Here is a 14308-nt window from a genome sequence, read left to right on the forward strand (position 1 = left end):
GGGGCGGGCGCTCGGCGGTGACGCGGGGCCCCGCCCGGGTGCAGCCGAGCCCGGCCGAGGCGAGGCGAGCCGGGAGCGCGGCGCGGAGGAGGGGCGGGGAGGGGAGGGGCGGCGCGGCGCGGCGCGGCGCGGGGGGAGCGCGGCGCGGCGCGGCGGAGGGGGCGCGCAGGCACACGCGGCGGCGCGCAGCACCCCGCGCTCGGACTGCGAGCAGCGGCGAGGATGTGAGTGAGGAGCAGGCGGCGCCGCTCGCCACGCTGCTGCCGCCGCTGCCCCCGGGCCGCCACCGCTCCGCCGGCGCTCGGGGAAACCGCCGGCGCAGCCGGGACCGGACAGCTCCGTGCGGGTGCTCCTTTTTCGCTCGCGGCGGTGGATCGGCACGTACCGAAGTGCGAGCTCGCGAGGCAGCCGCGGCGGGTGGAAGGTGACCCCCCCATCTTCCTCCGTGCACCTCCGCCTCCTCCCGGAGGAGGAGCAGCAGCAGCGGAGAGCTAGAGAGCGCAGGGAAACAGAAGCGGCTAGAAGGCGACCCCCACCCAGCCCCCCGGAGGAGCCGTAGAAGCGGTTCCCACCCCGCCGGGGCAGCAGCGGCAGGACCAGGTAGAAGCAGCCCTCTCCGGCAGCGGGGGCGAGCTAAAGGCGGGCGATCCCCCCTGCGGAAAGGGGCAACAGGATCAGGTACGGAGAGCCACCCCCCCTGCAGCCCGGGGGGGAAGACTGAGCCAGCCCCTACCCCGGCGGCAGCGGCAGCAGCTCCCCGGCCAGCAGCACCATGTCCGCCGCGCAGGTGTCGTCGTCCCGGAGACAGTCATGCTACCTGTGCGACCTGCCCCGCATGCCCTGGGCCATGATCTGGGACTTCACGGAGCCCGTCTGCCGGGGCTGCGTCAACTACGAGGGCGCCGACCGCATCGAGTTCGTGATCGAGACGGCCCGGCAGCTGAAGCGGGCGCACGGCTGCTTCCAGGACGGCCGCTCCCCCGGCCCCCCGCCGCCGGTCGGCGTCAAGGCAGTGCCGCTCTCCGCCAAAGAAGCGGCGGCGGCGGCGGCGGCGGCCCAGCAGCAGCTCAACCATGTGGACGCCTCCTCCAAGGCAGCCTCGGCGGGGCTGACCCAGTCCAGCCTGGACCGCTACGGGCTCAGCGCCGCCGCGGCGGAGCAGCGCAGCCGCTTCGAGTACCCGCCGCCGCCGGGCAGCCTGGGCAGCAGCCACGGTGCCCGCCTGCCCAACGGGCTGGGGGGGCCCAACGGCTTCCCCAAGCCGCCTGAGGACGGGCCGCCGGAGCTGAACCGGCAGAGCCCCAACTCCTCCTCCTCCTCTTCCTCCTCCCGCCGCGGGGCGCACGGGGGGTTGGTGTCCGGCCTGCCCCCGGGGGCCGCCGGCGCCCAGATGAACGTGCCCCCCAACCTGCTGCCGCAGACCTTGCTCAACGGGCCCGCCGCCTCCGGCGTGGCGCTGCCCCCGCCGCACGGGGGCCTGAGCGGCCGCGGCGGCGGCGGTCCCCCGGCTCCCTCCGCCTCCTCCCAAGGGGGCACCTGCGGCGGCGGCGCCGGGGGAGGCGGCGGCTCGTCCTCCGAGGCCTGCGGCAAGCGGCCGGGCTCGGTGTCCAGCAGCGACCAAGAGCGGGAGCTGAAGGAGAAGCAGCGCAACGCGGAGGCGCTGGCCGAGCTCAGCGAGAGCTTGCGGAACCGGGCCGAGGAGTGGGCCAGCAAGCCCAAGATCGTGCGGGACACGCTGCTCACTCTGGCCGGCTGCACCCCCTACGAGGTGCGCTTCAAGAAGGATCACGCCCTGCTGGGCCGCGTCTTTGCCTTCGACGCCGTCTCCAAGCCGGGCATGGACTATGAGCTGAAGCTCTTCATCGAGTACCCCAGCGGCTCCGGCACCGTCTTCTCCAGCGCCTCCGGCGTGGCCAAGCAGATGTACCAGGACTGCATGAAGGACTTCGGCCGCGGCCTCTCCTCGGGCTTCAAGTACCTGGAGTACGAGAAGAAGCACGGCTCCGGCGACTGGCGGCTCCTGGGGGACCTGCTGCCCGAGTCCGTGCGCTTCTTCAAGGAGCTGGTGGGCGCTGACATGCTGCCGCAGCCCTACCTGGACGCCAGCTGCCCCATGCTGCCCACGGCGCTGGTGAGTCTCCCGCGGCCGGGGGCCGGGGCCGGCGGGGCGCAGGGCACGGCCGCCGCCTCTAGGGGACCCGGCGGCGGCGGCGGCGGCGGCGGCGGGGCGATGCGCAAGAGGAAAGCCTCTCCCGAGCCCTCGGACTCGGCCGAGGGGGCTCTGAAGCTCAGCGACGAGCAGCAGCGGCAGCAGTGGATGGCCAGCCAGAGCGAAGCGCTCAAGCTCACCATGTCGGCCGGGGGCTTTGGGGCGGTGCACGGCGGGGGCCCCCCGCCGCCGCCGCCGCCGCCCCTCGGGCCTCACTCCAACCGGACCACGCCGCCCGAGTCCGCCCCCCAGAACGGACAGTCCCCCATGGCCGCGCTCATGTCGGTGGCCGACACGCTGGGCAATGCCCACTCGCCAAAGGACGGCAGCTCGGTGCACTCCACCACGTCCACCCGCAGGAACAGCAGCAGCCCCGTGTCGCCGGCCTCGGTGCCGGGCCAGCGCCGCCTGGCCTCCCGCAACGGGGACATGAACCTGCAAGTGGCCCCTCCTCCCCCCAGCGCCCACCCCGCCATGGACCAAGTGCACCCCCAAAACATTCCGGACTCCCCCATGGCCAACAGCGGGCCCCTGTGCTGCACCATTTGCCACGAACGCTTGGAGGACACCCACTTTGTTCAGTGCCCCTCTGTGCCCAGCCACAAGTTCTGCTTCCCTTGTTCCAGAGAGAGCATCAAGGCCCAAGGGGCGACTGGCGAAGTCTACTGCCCCAGCGGAGAGAAATGCCCCCTAGTCGGTTCCAATGTGCCTTGGGCATTTATGCAGGGCGAGATCGCGACCATTTTAGCTGGGGACGTTAAAGTGAAAAAGGAGAGAGACCCTTGAGTAGGAAATCCAATCCCTTCAGACTCCTGAAGATGTAGAATTGTGAATATAACAAACTGCAAAAGTTAGTCTTATGTATAGACATTATTTTCGTCGTATGTTTCTATATTTTGAAACAAAGGTATGTACTCTTCTTCATTTGAAGGATAGAGCTGGTTTTTGTTAAACAGAATATAATATTGTTTGGTTACTACATAATACCTGTTCTCATTTCTTTGGCAGTGTGTTGGCTAGGTACAAAGTTAATAGCCCTTAGCGATTACCTGCTGCTGGTGTGTATTTTTGTAAATGTATGCACTTCTCTGAAAGAAGAAGAAAAACACAAAAAAATGAAAAAAAATTTTTTTTTTTTGCCAAGGCCAGTGTTGATGCCTAAAAAATTGCTACAAAAATGGTGACAGCTTATGTTTTACAAGCCCTGAGTGTTAGTCCTTCACTTTTATTTTTTTCGTTTTCGTTTTTTGTTTGCAAAACGGTGGGGTGGCTCTGGGGGGAGGGTGTTTTTTTGTTGCAAGTTTGTAAGGAAAATGTTTCAGTTTGTTTCTATTGATCTGAACGTTTTTAATCTTCATGTGTTTTTTGTTTTTGCTTTTATTGATGCACGGATGCTTTTGAACAGTAGAGCAAAATGCTGTACATGAAAAACATGCTCTGTTTGTCCTTTATACATTTCTGTAGTTAACAGAACACTGTAATGTGCCTTGGAGCTTAGTAAATTGTAATAAATTCAATTGATATTAATACTTCTCGAGTAGCAAGTTTTATTTTTCTCAGAGCTTAGGCAGCATGCGCAAGCCCTGTTGCCTTTTTTAAAAAGTCTCCATTATACCAAGAGCCTACAGTTCGTTGTGATAATTGTGGCACTTGTACGCACATTTTCACATATATGTAGTAAGATGATGATGTTGATGGTGTTATCAAACTTATCTAAATCTTGGCATTGTGCCTATTTACATTTCACCTTTAATGTTGCAGTAACAGTTGCTGACTAAGCATTTTCTATTTACTGTTTCTGCATCTCATTTCCTCCTCCCTTCTTCCCCCCCCCAGCTCTCCAGCTGCAACCAGTGTTTGCAATACAGGATGCATCCATTGCCTGCGCAATTTAATAAGGCTTGAGATTTGAAACGAAGCCCTCTTTCACAAAAAAACCCAGCATCACGTGGTTAATAATTTTAGTTGATTTTAAGAGCAGTCATCGAAGCTCAGCATTAGCGATAGACTCTTGGTAAAGCAGGACTGTAGTTGAGCACAGCACAAAAAAAGGTAGCGGGAAATAACAGCTTCTACAGTTGGTGTTGCAGCTGGTGGGGTACCTACCCCATTTAGGGAGTGACTTTTCATAACTGAGCTGGTGAACGGTTCAGGGGCTGTGTTGTGTTTTCAGGTGAGGAAACTTAAAGCACTGAAGTGAAATGCTTTCGTTTTGGCAACTGTCATACGTGATTCTTTGTATAATTAACTTTTTATGTGACACTGGCGTTTTCTGGAGATTGGGGAGCAGTGCAATACCTGTTAGGTGATCAACAGGCGAAGTAAATACACAGGCCTCACACTAGCTAGAAAATGCAAACAAACCTAATGTGAACTTTGTCCTTTCCAGGAGGAAAGATAGAAAACTCCTAACAAAAACAGCAGCCCTGCAGAAATCCTTTGCAGTTTGACCAGCAGAACACAGAGCTGTTCCAAATGCAACAGTGTCATAGGTTATGAGCTCTGAGTTTTATTGAATATTAAGGATCCCCACACCCCAAAATCCCAAGAGGTACTTTTTAAAAGTCTTGGGTGGCATTTGGTATCTGCCTGCTCTTAATAAGGCATTTTTCATTTGTATTCGTGGTGGAAAGGATGGTAGAAGCCTTGAGACTATATGCTTAATGTGCCTACGGATTTTTGCCTCCCTTGTATAGGTACATACTCTGGCTATTTTGTGCGGGTGTGTGGGTGGGTTATGTTTTGAGATTCAACCTTTGGCATCACTGTGATTTCAGATGACGTGTATATATTTTTTTTTTCTGCCAAGTGATATATTGGTGCTTAAAAATCTCAGAACATATTGTTCTTATGTAATGAATTGGAGGGAATAATGCAGAAAAATAATGTTTTGAGTTAATTATTAGATCCAACCTATACATTTTGAGTTAATTATTGTATACAGCCTGTAAGGTTTTTAGAGCATAGATTTGTACTGATCCTATTCTCAATTATTTCTAAGCATGCAGTTCCCACACAGCAGTTTATTTCTAAAGCACAAGACAGGGGGACTAACATTGTGAGCTCATGACTGGCAGAGAAAAAAATTGTACACATGGATAAAATTCGAGTTTAAACCTAACAAGGAGAGAAGTAATATTCATGTGTGAATTGCAGCTGCCATTAAAAGAGAGAAAACTACTGGCTATTCAACACTTAATTGTGTCACAGAAGCGTGAATACCCTGATTTATATAAACAGAACCACTCCTGTAATCTCGAAATCAGTCATCACTAGTTGGAGTTGGAAAGAGCCCCGTTTGGTGGATTTCTTTAATTGCAGAGCATTCTTGAAAAGCTCTTATCAGTCAGAATTTTAGAAACATAAGCCCACTTATGAGACTCATCAATTTGATTTTTAGCAGGCAAAGGAAAGGTAAGGGGCAGTAGACATAGGTGGAAAATAAGCTTGAAGTGAATTGTAATACTGCAGTTAATTAAAGTTAACTGTAGCTACAGGGCATTTGTTGTATGGAGGTTTTTTGTAACCATGTGACCTTTTCTTTTACTCTGGCTCATTAAGCAGCTAGTCTGGGCATATTAGCCAGCATTTCTTTGAACCCACTCCATAGGTTTTTCTCTTTCTGAAGATGTCCACAGCTGACAAATAAGCTGTAACCTTTTTTCGAGGCAAAGGAAAAGGGAGCCGCTGAGTGAGAGATTCAGCTGATTTCTGTATTTTACAGTAATGCTCCCCTCCCCCATATTTGCCAGCTATTTAAGGTAAAGCCCAATGTTTGCTTGAATAAATCGTGTAAGTGAATTTATTTGTCCAGGTGGTCATTTGTTGTGCTCTCATTCCTTCTTGTAATGAGAAGGAAGTATTTAAATGGTTTATTTTCCCAAGGAGGGTTGGTGTTTTTTTTTTCCAGTTAGATTATTCTCGACATTTCTTTTAATAGCCTTGTAGCCTATTTTCTAAGAAATGGGTTAGAACATGTGTGTCACTGGATGTTTGTTTTTCAAGCATTGGCAGCTCTGCGCGAGTTGGAGATGGAAGTGTTTGTGCAGCGAAGAGATGCTATGTCCGTTTGGGGGAAATACTACACAGTTCCATCAGGAGCTTGAGTTCACCAATGCTAACTGGTGTCATTTAGTACAAACCTTGTTATGTTTGTTATTTGCTTAGCAATGTTGTGTATGTGAGCATGCTCTTTCCCCCCTCCCCATTTAACATTTGAGCTCCAAACTAGTCAGGACTAACATTGTTTTGAAACTGCAATCTCTTCAAATAGGCTGGCTGCCAGCATAGCTTTGCAGAGCTGCAGCAGTCACTGGAAAAAGGGTTGTCTGCTTCTTTATGCGTCTTGCAAGCTGAGTGTTTCTTCCCCTCAAGGGAAAGGGCTTTGTCTCCTTAGAGCTCTCAGGTTCCCAGCTTACTACGGAGTAGGCAGTAGTCACTTTGCAGCTTCCCTCTTCCCTAGGTCTTGCCATTTTCTTTTTTTTTTCCCGTGGTATGCAGCCATTCTCCATTCATAGTAGGATGGTTTGTGTTGTGCATTAGCAGCCTCTTTCTCTGCCAAAGTGACACATCCTGTAGATTTGCAGCAGAGTACTGAACTGTCACTGTAATGCTGACTCTTGTAAGGCTATTCTTGAAGCAGAACAGCTTCCCCCTTGGCGTTCAGCCATCAGAATCCATTACAGCATGCATTTTGTACCCAAAACATAGCTCTGTACCTACATAGTTGTCCTTACAATCATCCCCTGGAAGACACAGAGGGCATAGTTATACCCTCCTGTATAGAAATAGGCACTGCTGGGTTTATTTTCAAAATGTCTAAGAACTGCGTACTGAGCTTTTGTTGTTTTAGCCCCTGCCTTAAAACCTGTAATGCAGACTGGGAAGGGGATTGCCTCTGCTGATGGGGTGATGCAAAAAGAACTGCAGACGAAGTCTTTTCCCTGGTGTATGTCTTAAAAGAAGGATTAGGTGTGTGTGCACTGAGCGAGGCTACTACTGGGCTCCTCTGACGACCCAGCCGAACATCTCCCTCTCCACGTGTTCGCCACAGGACAGCCCAGCCCCATGTTGCTGACCCTGACTGGGAGGCTCTGCGGGAACCGAGCTCTTCTCCCTGGGAACGGGCTCGCCTACCTCTGTGAGACGAAACACGGGAGATTACGTGTCATTTCAAGTTTCTGACAGCAAACCCACTCTCTTTCAGCCATTCAGGGAACTGTAGAGTGAAAAGCAGAAGGGAGCAGTTAGACATGTGAATGGGAGGGGGAGGATGCTCGTCACTAGTCTGTCCGGCCAGTACGGTCTCTGACTGGTTGGACTGGCTGAGCTACTTGGGGCTAGGTAGGTTCAAGATTGCAGTCTGACTACTGTGCTTGGCTCGACGAAATGAACCTTGCTGGTATCGGTGTGCATTGCTGACAGCGGCCGCAGCTACCCCGAAGTGTCCTTCTCTCTCCCCCCTCACTGACACACAGCCCCACAGCCCTGCCTGCAGCTGGGCTGAGATTGCATTCCCCTCGTGCTGTGTGCCTTGCCTTCCCGATGCGCCCTTGTAAGGTTATTTGGAGGCGGTGGGAGCAGGGGTGGAGGTGAGGAAGGTCAAGCTTCTTAGGTTTCAGCTGATTTGGCATCCGCTCACAGCCCTTCCCCCCCGGAGCCCTGCGCAGCCATATGCACTCGGTGCTGCTTTTATGACCCTTTGCAAAGAAACCTCAAAGATGTGAGCGGCTGTCGAATGGCAACTTATTTTTCAGGAAAACACCCCCTTCCCGCACGGATCGGCTTTAACAGCGAGAAGGCTGTGTTTTTTCCTTGTCCCCAAAGAGAGCTGTAGCAGGGAGCTGCCACTTTCTCTCCAGCTGGCACTGCTCTCCCAGCAGTACCAGGTGCGCCAGGGCAACCAGCTCCCCCGAGCCTGCTTCACTGGGGTCTTTTCCTCAGTTTTTTGGCCAGCGCAAAGGCCCTTTGCTTTGTTCAGTGCTCTCCGAGTGGAGGCTGAGCCTGGCAACCCTGCCGCAGCACGGAGTGGCTTGGCACGCCTGCAGCACGGCAGCTCGGGCAGTGACTGGGAGGCGGCGAACCGAACCGAGCGGAACCGAGCCGCGCCGGGCTGGGCCGGCGATGGGGCACCGGGCCACCAGGGCATGTAATTGCCGCTGGCCTGGGCCTGGCCTAGGCAGCCATGTGATCCCCCGCCTGCCTGCCCGCCCGCCCGCCTCTGCGCAGGGGCTGGGAATGGGGACATGAAACATGTCTGTGCAGCTTCAAGGAGCCGAGCAGAATTCCCCACTGTCATCATCCTCCTCCCCTCCCTCCCTGCAGGCTGCCAGAGGGGAGGGCTGATTACAGCTCCGCTATTGTTCAAGTAACCTACAAATGGATTTGCATGGAGGCAGGTTGGGAGGGGCAGAGGGGTGGGATTTATTAGCAGCAGCTAAATTCGTCAGGATTACTATTAGGCTGGGAGCTTCTCAATGGGAATGATCCCTGCGTGAGCGGTGGGGTGGAGGGGAGGGACTGGAAAGCTCCTTTTCTGCAAATAGGTGAAGGGGTGGCTGGCTCCAGCCGAGGAGGGGAGGCAGGCAGGCAGGGTGCAGCTGGCTGGGGACGGTGCTTCACCTCGGTTTAAACTGTAACCCTCTATTCCGAGCACGCAGCTCCTGGCAGCGCCGCTCATACCAAAGCCTTGACTCAGGGTTATCTGCATGCTGGGTAATAAGCAGCGTCACCAGAGGAATGTGCAGAGAAAGCAGCCATGCTGCTGCAAGCCTCCGCTCGCTCCTCAGGCAAACCACTGATTTAGCAGCCTGCTTCTGCCTGTGGGCTGCTGAAGACTGGCGAGGGGCGGGGGGCTTCTCCTGGGGGGGGCAGCCCCAGATCTGTTTTGAAGCCAAAACAGCGCTCTGCCCTTCCATAAGTAAGTGCTTTTTTATGCAAAGCTGGCCGGGACTTTGCTAACCATAATTGAGGACTGCGCCCAGGAAAGGGTGAAGTTGCTCCTCGAGTCACTACGTTAGTTTATCCGTTTTCCAGATGGGTAATCTCAAGTGTTTTAGCCAAGGTCACACGGCAAATGCCTATCAGAATGAGGGACACTGTGGCCTTTGGTTACTGCCCCAACTGCTAGTCTCCCTTCCTCTGGGATAGAAGCATGTTGTTAACAACTGTGTACAGCTGAACTCAAAAGCACTTGAACAACACAGGTGTTTGGGAACAACAGCATTCAGTGCCAGGCCATTTGTCTGTAGCCTGCGTCCTTCGCTCAGATAACTTCGAGGCTGGAGGCTGTTGCCGTTCTTGCTGATGCAACATACCAAGGGCTGGGGTGAAGGAGAGTGCATACCTGTGTGTCAGAGGTAGGAGCTCCCCTTTGGCTATGATGGAAAGCACAGCACATCCAAATCAAAGACGGGAGGGGGTTGCTTTGAATTGCTGTATTCTGGACCTATCTGAGGCAATCTTACTCTTCACTGCACGCTTCATGGTAACGAGACAAGATCATAGCATAGCCCAGGTTTTCATTTGAACATGTCCAGGCTGGCACATAGTTGGGGTAAGGACAACGCGCTTTTGTAGGTTTCATTTGTGTCAGAGCTAGGGGCAGAACTAGGGCAGGAGTGGGGAGCCTGAATATCTGGTCTGCTACTGGAAAATACAGGCCACTGACTTGAAGACGTTGCAGGCTTATTTGATCTAGCGTGATATGCTAGACGTTTTCTCTTAGAACTCTCTTCCTCAGTGTCTGTAATTTATTTCTGTAAAATAAAAAGAGAAGGTACAAAACATCTAGGATTAAAACAACTGAAAGAGCTCTCTTCTTCCTGCAGTAAATTTTGGAGTATTTTTTATTACTTGCTCGGTGTTGTTGATGTGCTTGACTCCCTGTTACATGTAAAGATAATTCCTCCCTGAAGAACTCAGACTGCATTGATAAGAAAGGCCAGTTGGTGCATCTATTTTATCCCACCTCCTTCAGTGAAAGATTATGCCATGTATCTTATCAAAAGGATGCAGCCTTTCAAGAGCTGTACCTTGGTAAGTATACACACTCACTTTTGGCAAACATTTGCTGTGGTTTTGAGTGGTTCTCTCCCTCTGCCCCCACCTCCCACAGTCAACTCTTCTGTTCATCCAACTGTACTCCTTCAGCTGTGCTCATTGCATCATTTCTGCTGGAGGGGAGGCAGAAAGAGGTGCAGCCATCAGGGATAGTGTCAGCTGTGTGATCTGTGGACATCTAGTCACGTTGTGCTAACAAGGACCTGCAGCCTAAGACAGATTCATTAGTCAGCATCCTTGATAGGATGTCTAGTGGCTTGTGTGACAGTTAAATACCAGGAAATGATGCAGAAATTCTCATGCTCTTGTGTACCTGTCTTTCCTCATGCTAGAAGAGACGATGGCGTTTCTTGGGAACTGCACTGCACATGCTTAATACAAAGAGCAACTCCTTTCAGCTTTTTGCATGATTAGTTGCAGCTCTCTGCCTAGATCTTCCTTGTTCTGATGGCTGGATTTTTACAGTAGTGTGTTCTACATATTTTGCAAGTTACAGCTTGAAACTTCCTCCTCGCACAAGGTTCTGTCATTTGAAGGAACCCCACCCTGCTCTCCCTTGAAGATCTGCAATCCCAGGCTGTGTTTGAGCATGCCTGGGGAGGCAGGTGCAGCCTGGCTGGATCCTCAACATTACCTACAAATAAACACTGTTTAAACAAATTGGACTAATAAGAACATTCAAGATTGAAGTAATAATCAGGACAGGTTTTGCTCTGTCGTCTTCATTCCATGCTTTTCCCATCCTCTCTCCCTCTGAGTTATAATCCAGAATATACGACATGATCACGTTGCTATGGAAATCAGTTACAACATAACTCCACAGAACTGTATAACAATAACAGTTGTTAACAGCACCTTTGTTGAAAACAACACATCAGGTTAAAGTCCCTTTAAAAAAAAACACATTTCCTTCCTGCTATTGCAAATAAGGAGTTACAAAAAGATTTATTTTCTAATATTTTAAGGAAAAAAATCCTTCCAGTGCAGAGCCTGTAAATAGAGTTGTATTCTTCCTCATTTGCCCAGTACTTGTATAGCCATCGGGTCTGTCCTCCAGCCCAGAAAAGATGGCAAATGCTTAAAACCAGTACAAGTTCTTCAAACCTTAGAACCAAGGGACCAGACCAGAGCAAGGTTATTTCTCTCTGCTCAGAGCAGGCCCTTCGTGCTCGTATCGCAGTCCAAGTCTGTGGGAGCTGTAGGCTGTCACCTGCTCCACACAGTTTCCTCCTCAGGTGAGCTCTTTATAGAGTCACCTGATTCCTGCCCAGCACTGTGAGAGTCACCGTATTACTTGCTGCAAGCATTTAAGGGATCGGTCCCCAGCAGCGCACACACAATTACACTCAGGGCCTTGTCCAAACTAGTTCTATGGTTTTATGGGAACCTATTTCATTACCACACAGACTTCTCAGTGATGTTCCGTTTCAGGGTTGTCAAGTCTGCATACTGATACACCAGCTTTCCTTGATGGTTAAAGATGTCTGGGCCTGGGTAGCTCTTTTTACTAAGCTTCTTAAGCCTTTTTGGCTGTTGTTCCCTAAAGAAGCCTGGCAATGTAGTCACCAGACTTCTCTCAATTTCTCATTCGGGCAACAGTGGAGTTCCCACACAATCTGAGATTATTCGGTCTCAATTCAACATTTTACCTCTCACTCACTACTCAAGACTTGCTCTGGCTGCCTCATGCAGGAAGCTGCTGTGTTGAACAGAGGCCTCCACCCATGGATCAAATGGCATAACACGTATCTATATATGCTGGGCACATATCTATATATGCTCCAGTGAATGATCCCTTCATGTGCGCAAGTTTGCATGCCAGCTGCATAGTACTGGAGTTTCCCTGCTCTCAGGAGGACCTTCTGTAAGCTGATGTAGGGCTAATAATTCTTCTAAAGCTTTTCGGCAAGCTGCAAGTCTTCCTTGGCCTTTTGTAGCAGAATGCTGTAGTCTGTCACATGAATTCATTCCCTCCACCTCTGTTTCCTCCATCATGTTACTTGGAGAGGAGTGCCCAGAGTGGCAATCAGTTTAAGCTCTAGCAGCAGACCCTGCGGATATCATTCCAAGGCTACCATTCTCATTTCTGAACATACAGGTAGTGATGTTCCCTAGCTGTTTGATTGCTATAAATGAGCACATTCCCCATGAATGTAATGCAGCCCAGATGCAGTGACAGTATGCCTCTGGAGCCAGACTCACCCTGGCCAGAACAAGAGCCAAATAGCTCAACACTCTCTATGCTTCTTGGCCTCCTCTCATTGGGGAGGTTCTCTGTAGCTACTCAGCTTTAACCCTCTACACCAGCAGGAGTAGGCATTCAGGGATGCAGATGGGCATTTGAGGACAATGTTTTAGCTCCATCAGCACAGAGCTAAGCCAGCCCAAACTACCTTCTGCCAGTCCAGCAGTACTCCCCAGACCCCATGTCAGCATACATTGCAGCAGTCTCTCCTGCTGAGGTGCAAGCTGCAGTTCCTGTTGCTTTTGTTGACTTGCAGGAGGAGTGCCTGGTCTGCTGCTAGTTTTGCAGCAGCAGATAAACAGCACTTCTGTCTTTCTCCCTCACAACAGAAGAATCCATTGAGATATGTGAGATATCCATTGAGATATGGTTTTGCCATTATCTTTTATGTAGCTGCTCTAGTTTTCTCTTAGTGATACAGTCCATTTGCCTGTCAGGGTGCTTCATGGTACACAAGCTTCTGGTTTACTTTCCCCAAGGATTATTCTGTCTCAGGGTCCCAAGTCCATTCAGTCAGCAGTTTGTCCCCCTTTGAACACATAGCTAGAGGGGCCCACTTGCCACAGGAGGGCAAACCACACAAACTCACCCATTTAATTTGCTCCCGCTACTAAGACCTTTCTGTAATTCCTCTGGCTCCTTCCCTACTGGGCCTGATAACCTTACATAGCTGGTTTGCTCCAGGTCCATGGGTCTTTAGAGAGGCAGGTTACACTTAGCAATTTGTTTGCAAATACATCAAGGAAGCTTTGTATATGGTATAAGCATAGCGTCTCCTACAAAATGCTTTTTTCCTCTTCGGGAATTTGTGAGGTTAAACTAGATATGAGTGACAACCATGAATGATGAAAAGCCCTGAGTCCTTCTAAGTATCATTGTTTATTTGGAAGTGTGATAGATGTTAGGATTAGAATGAAGTACACCTTACTTGGGACAGAAGAACTACTGTTGCTTTTTACCTCAGTAGCTTGAAATACATTTCACTTACAGATATACTTACATTCTTGGCCTGCGTGGCTTTCCAGTGCCTCTTAGAAATTCTTGAGCTTACAAAAGCGGTGCTGACTTGCTACTGTATTTATTTCCTTATAGAAATGAAATTGCTGAGTGTGGGAAGGGACGGTTGCCGTCAGGAAAGATGAAGAAATGGAAATGTACCTCTTTTGGGACATGTGTCAAGGAGATCTGGAGACCCTTAGCCTGAAATAGAGGATGAAGTAAGAACAAGTGCCAGAAGCAAAGGCGAGAAAGGAAAACTAGACAAGCTCTATCCTTCAGCAGGTGGGGGTGAAAAAGAGAGGGAGACATGCAGAGTTTTCTGGTTTTAAATCTTTGGGAGATGCTCTGAAGCTGTTGTGATGGACAGACAAGTAAGAGCCAAATGGTTGCAGAGTTAGGAGCAGCAAAACTTTGCAAAGCAGCAAAGGCACTGGAAATAAATAAGATAGTTGACCAGCAGGTCATGACGTGAAGAGTCCCTCATTACCAATTCATCCATTAATAAGACACAGTGAGAAGTTCCTGAAATGAGAGGCAACCGATAATCAACAGCAAGGTTGCCATAAGATGACAGGTCTTAAATGTGGATCTTGTCAAATATCTTGATGGTCTTTATTGATATTTTCTTGTATCAGCCAAAGATGTGGAACATAGTTTTTAGAAGACAAAGACATGGTCTTTTCAGAAATGCTTACAATTTAAATACTAAGGGAGAAAGAACAAGTGGGGTTGTTGAAAAGTTTGAAAGTGCTGTTTGAGCATAAAAAAATCAAACCAGTAGGACTTGGCACACT

The 14308-nt window shown here is 50.9% G+C and overlaps 1 protein-coding gene and 1 long non-coding RNA gene across 3 annotated transcripts in view; both read left to right on the forward strand.

The window, feature by feature from the left end:
• LOC138685460 (uncharacterized) overlaps nucleotides 1–14308 on the forward strand; it is a 182700-nt gene that overhangs the window by 53207 nt on the left and 115185 nt on the right. The window lies entirely within an intron of this gene.
• Nucleotides 118–3736, forward strand: IRF2BPL (interferon regulatory factor 2 binding protein like). Of its 2 annotated transcripts, XM_069783794.1 has the most exons (2): nucleotides 118–678; nucleotides 788–3736. In XM_069783794.1, the coding sequence occupies exon 2, from the start codon at nucleotides 836–838 to the stop codon at nucleotides 2993–2995; it is 2160 nt and encodes a 719-aa protein (XP_069639895.1). In that variant the 5' UTR covers nucleotides 118–678; nucleotides 788–835; the 3' UTR covers nucleotides 2996–3736. The 2 variants fall into 2 exon arrangements, with proteins under 2 accessions (XP_069639895.1, XP_069639893.1); XM_069783792.1 differs by having other exon boundaries at nucleotides 118–3736.

The sequence above is a fragment of the Haliaeetus albicilla genome, chromosome 5 (assembly GCF_947461875.1).
Source record: "Haliaeetus albicilla chromosome 5, bHalAlb1.1, whole genome shotgun sequence".
In the NCBI taxonomy this organism is placed as follows: domain Eukaryota; kingdom Metazoa; phylum Chordata; class Aves; order Accipitriformes; family Accipitridae; genus Haliaeetus; species Haliaeetus albicilla.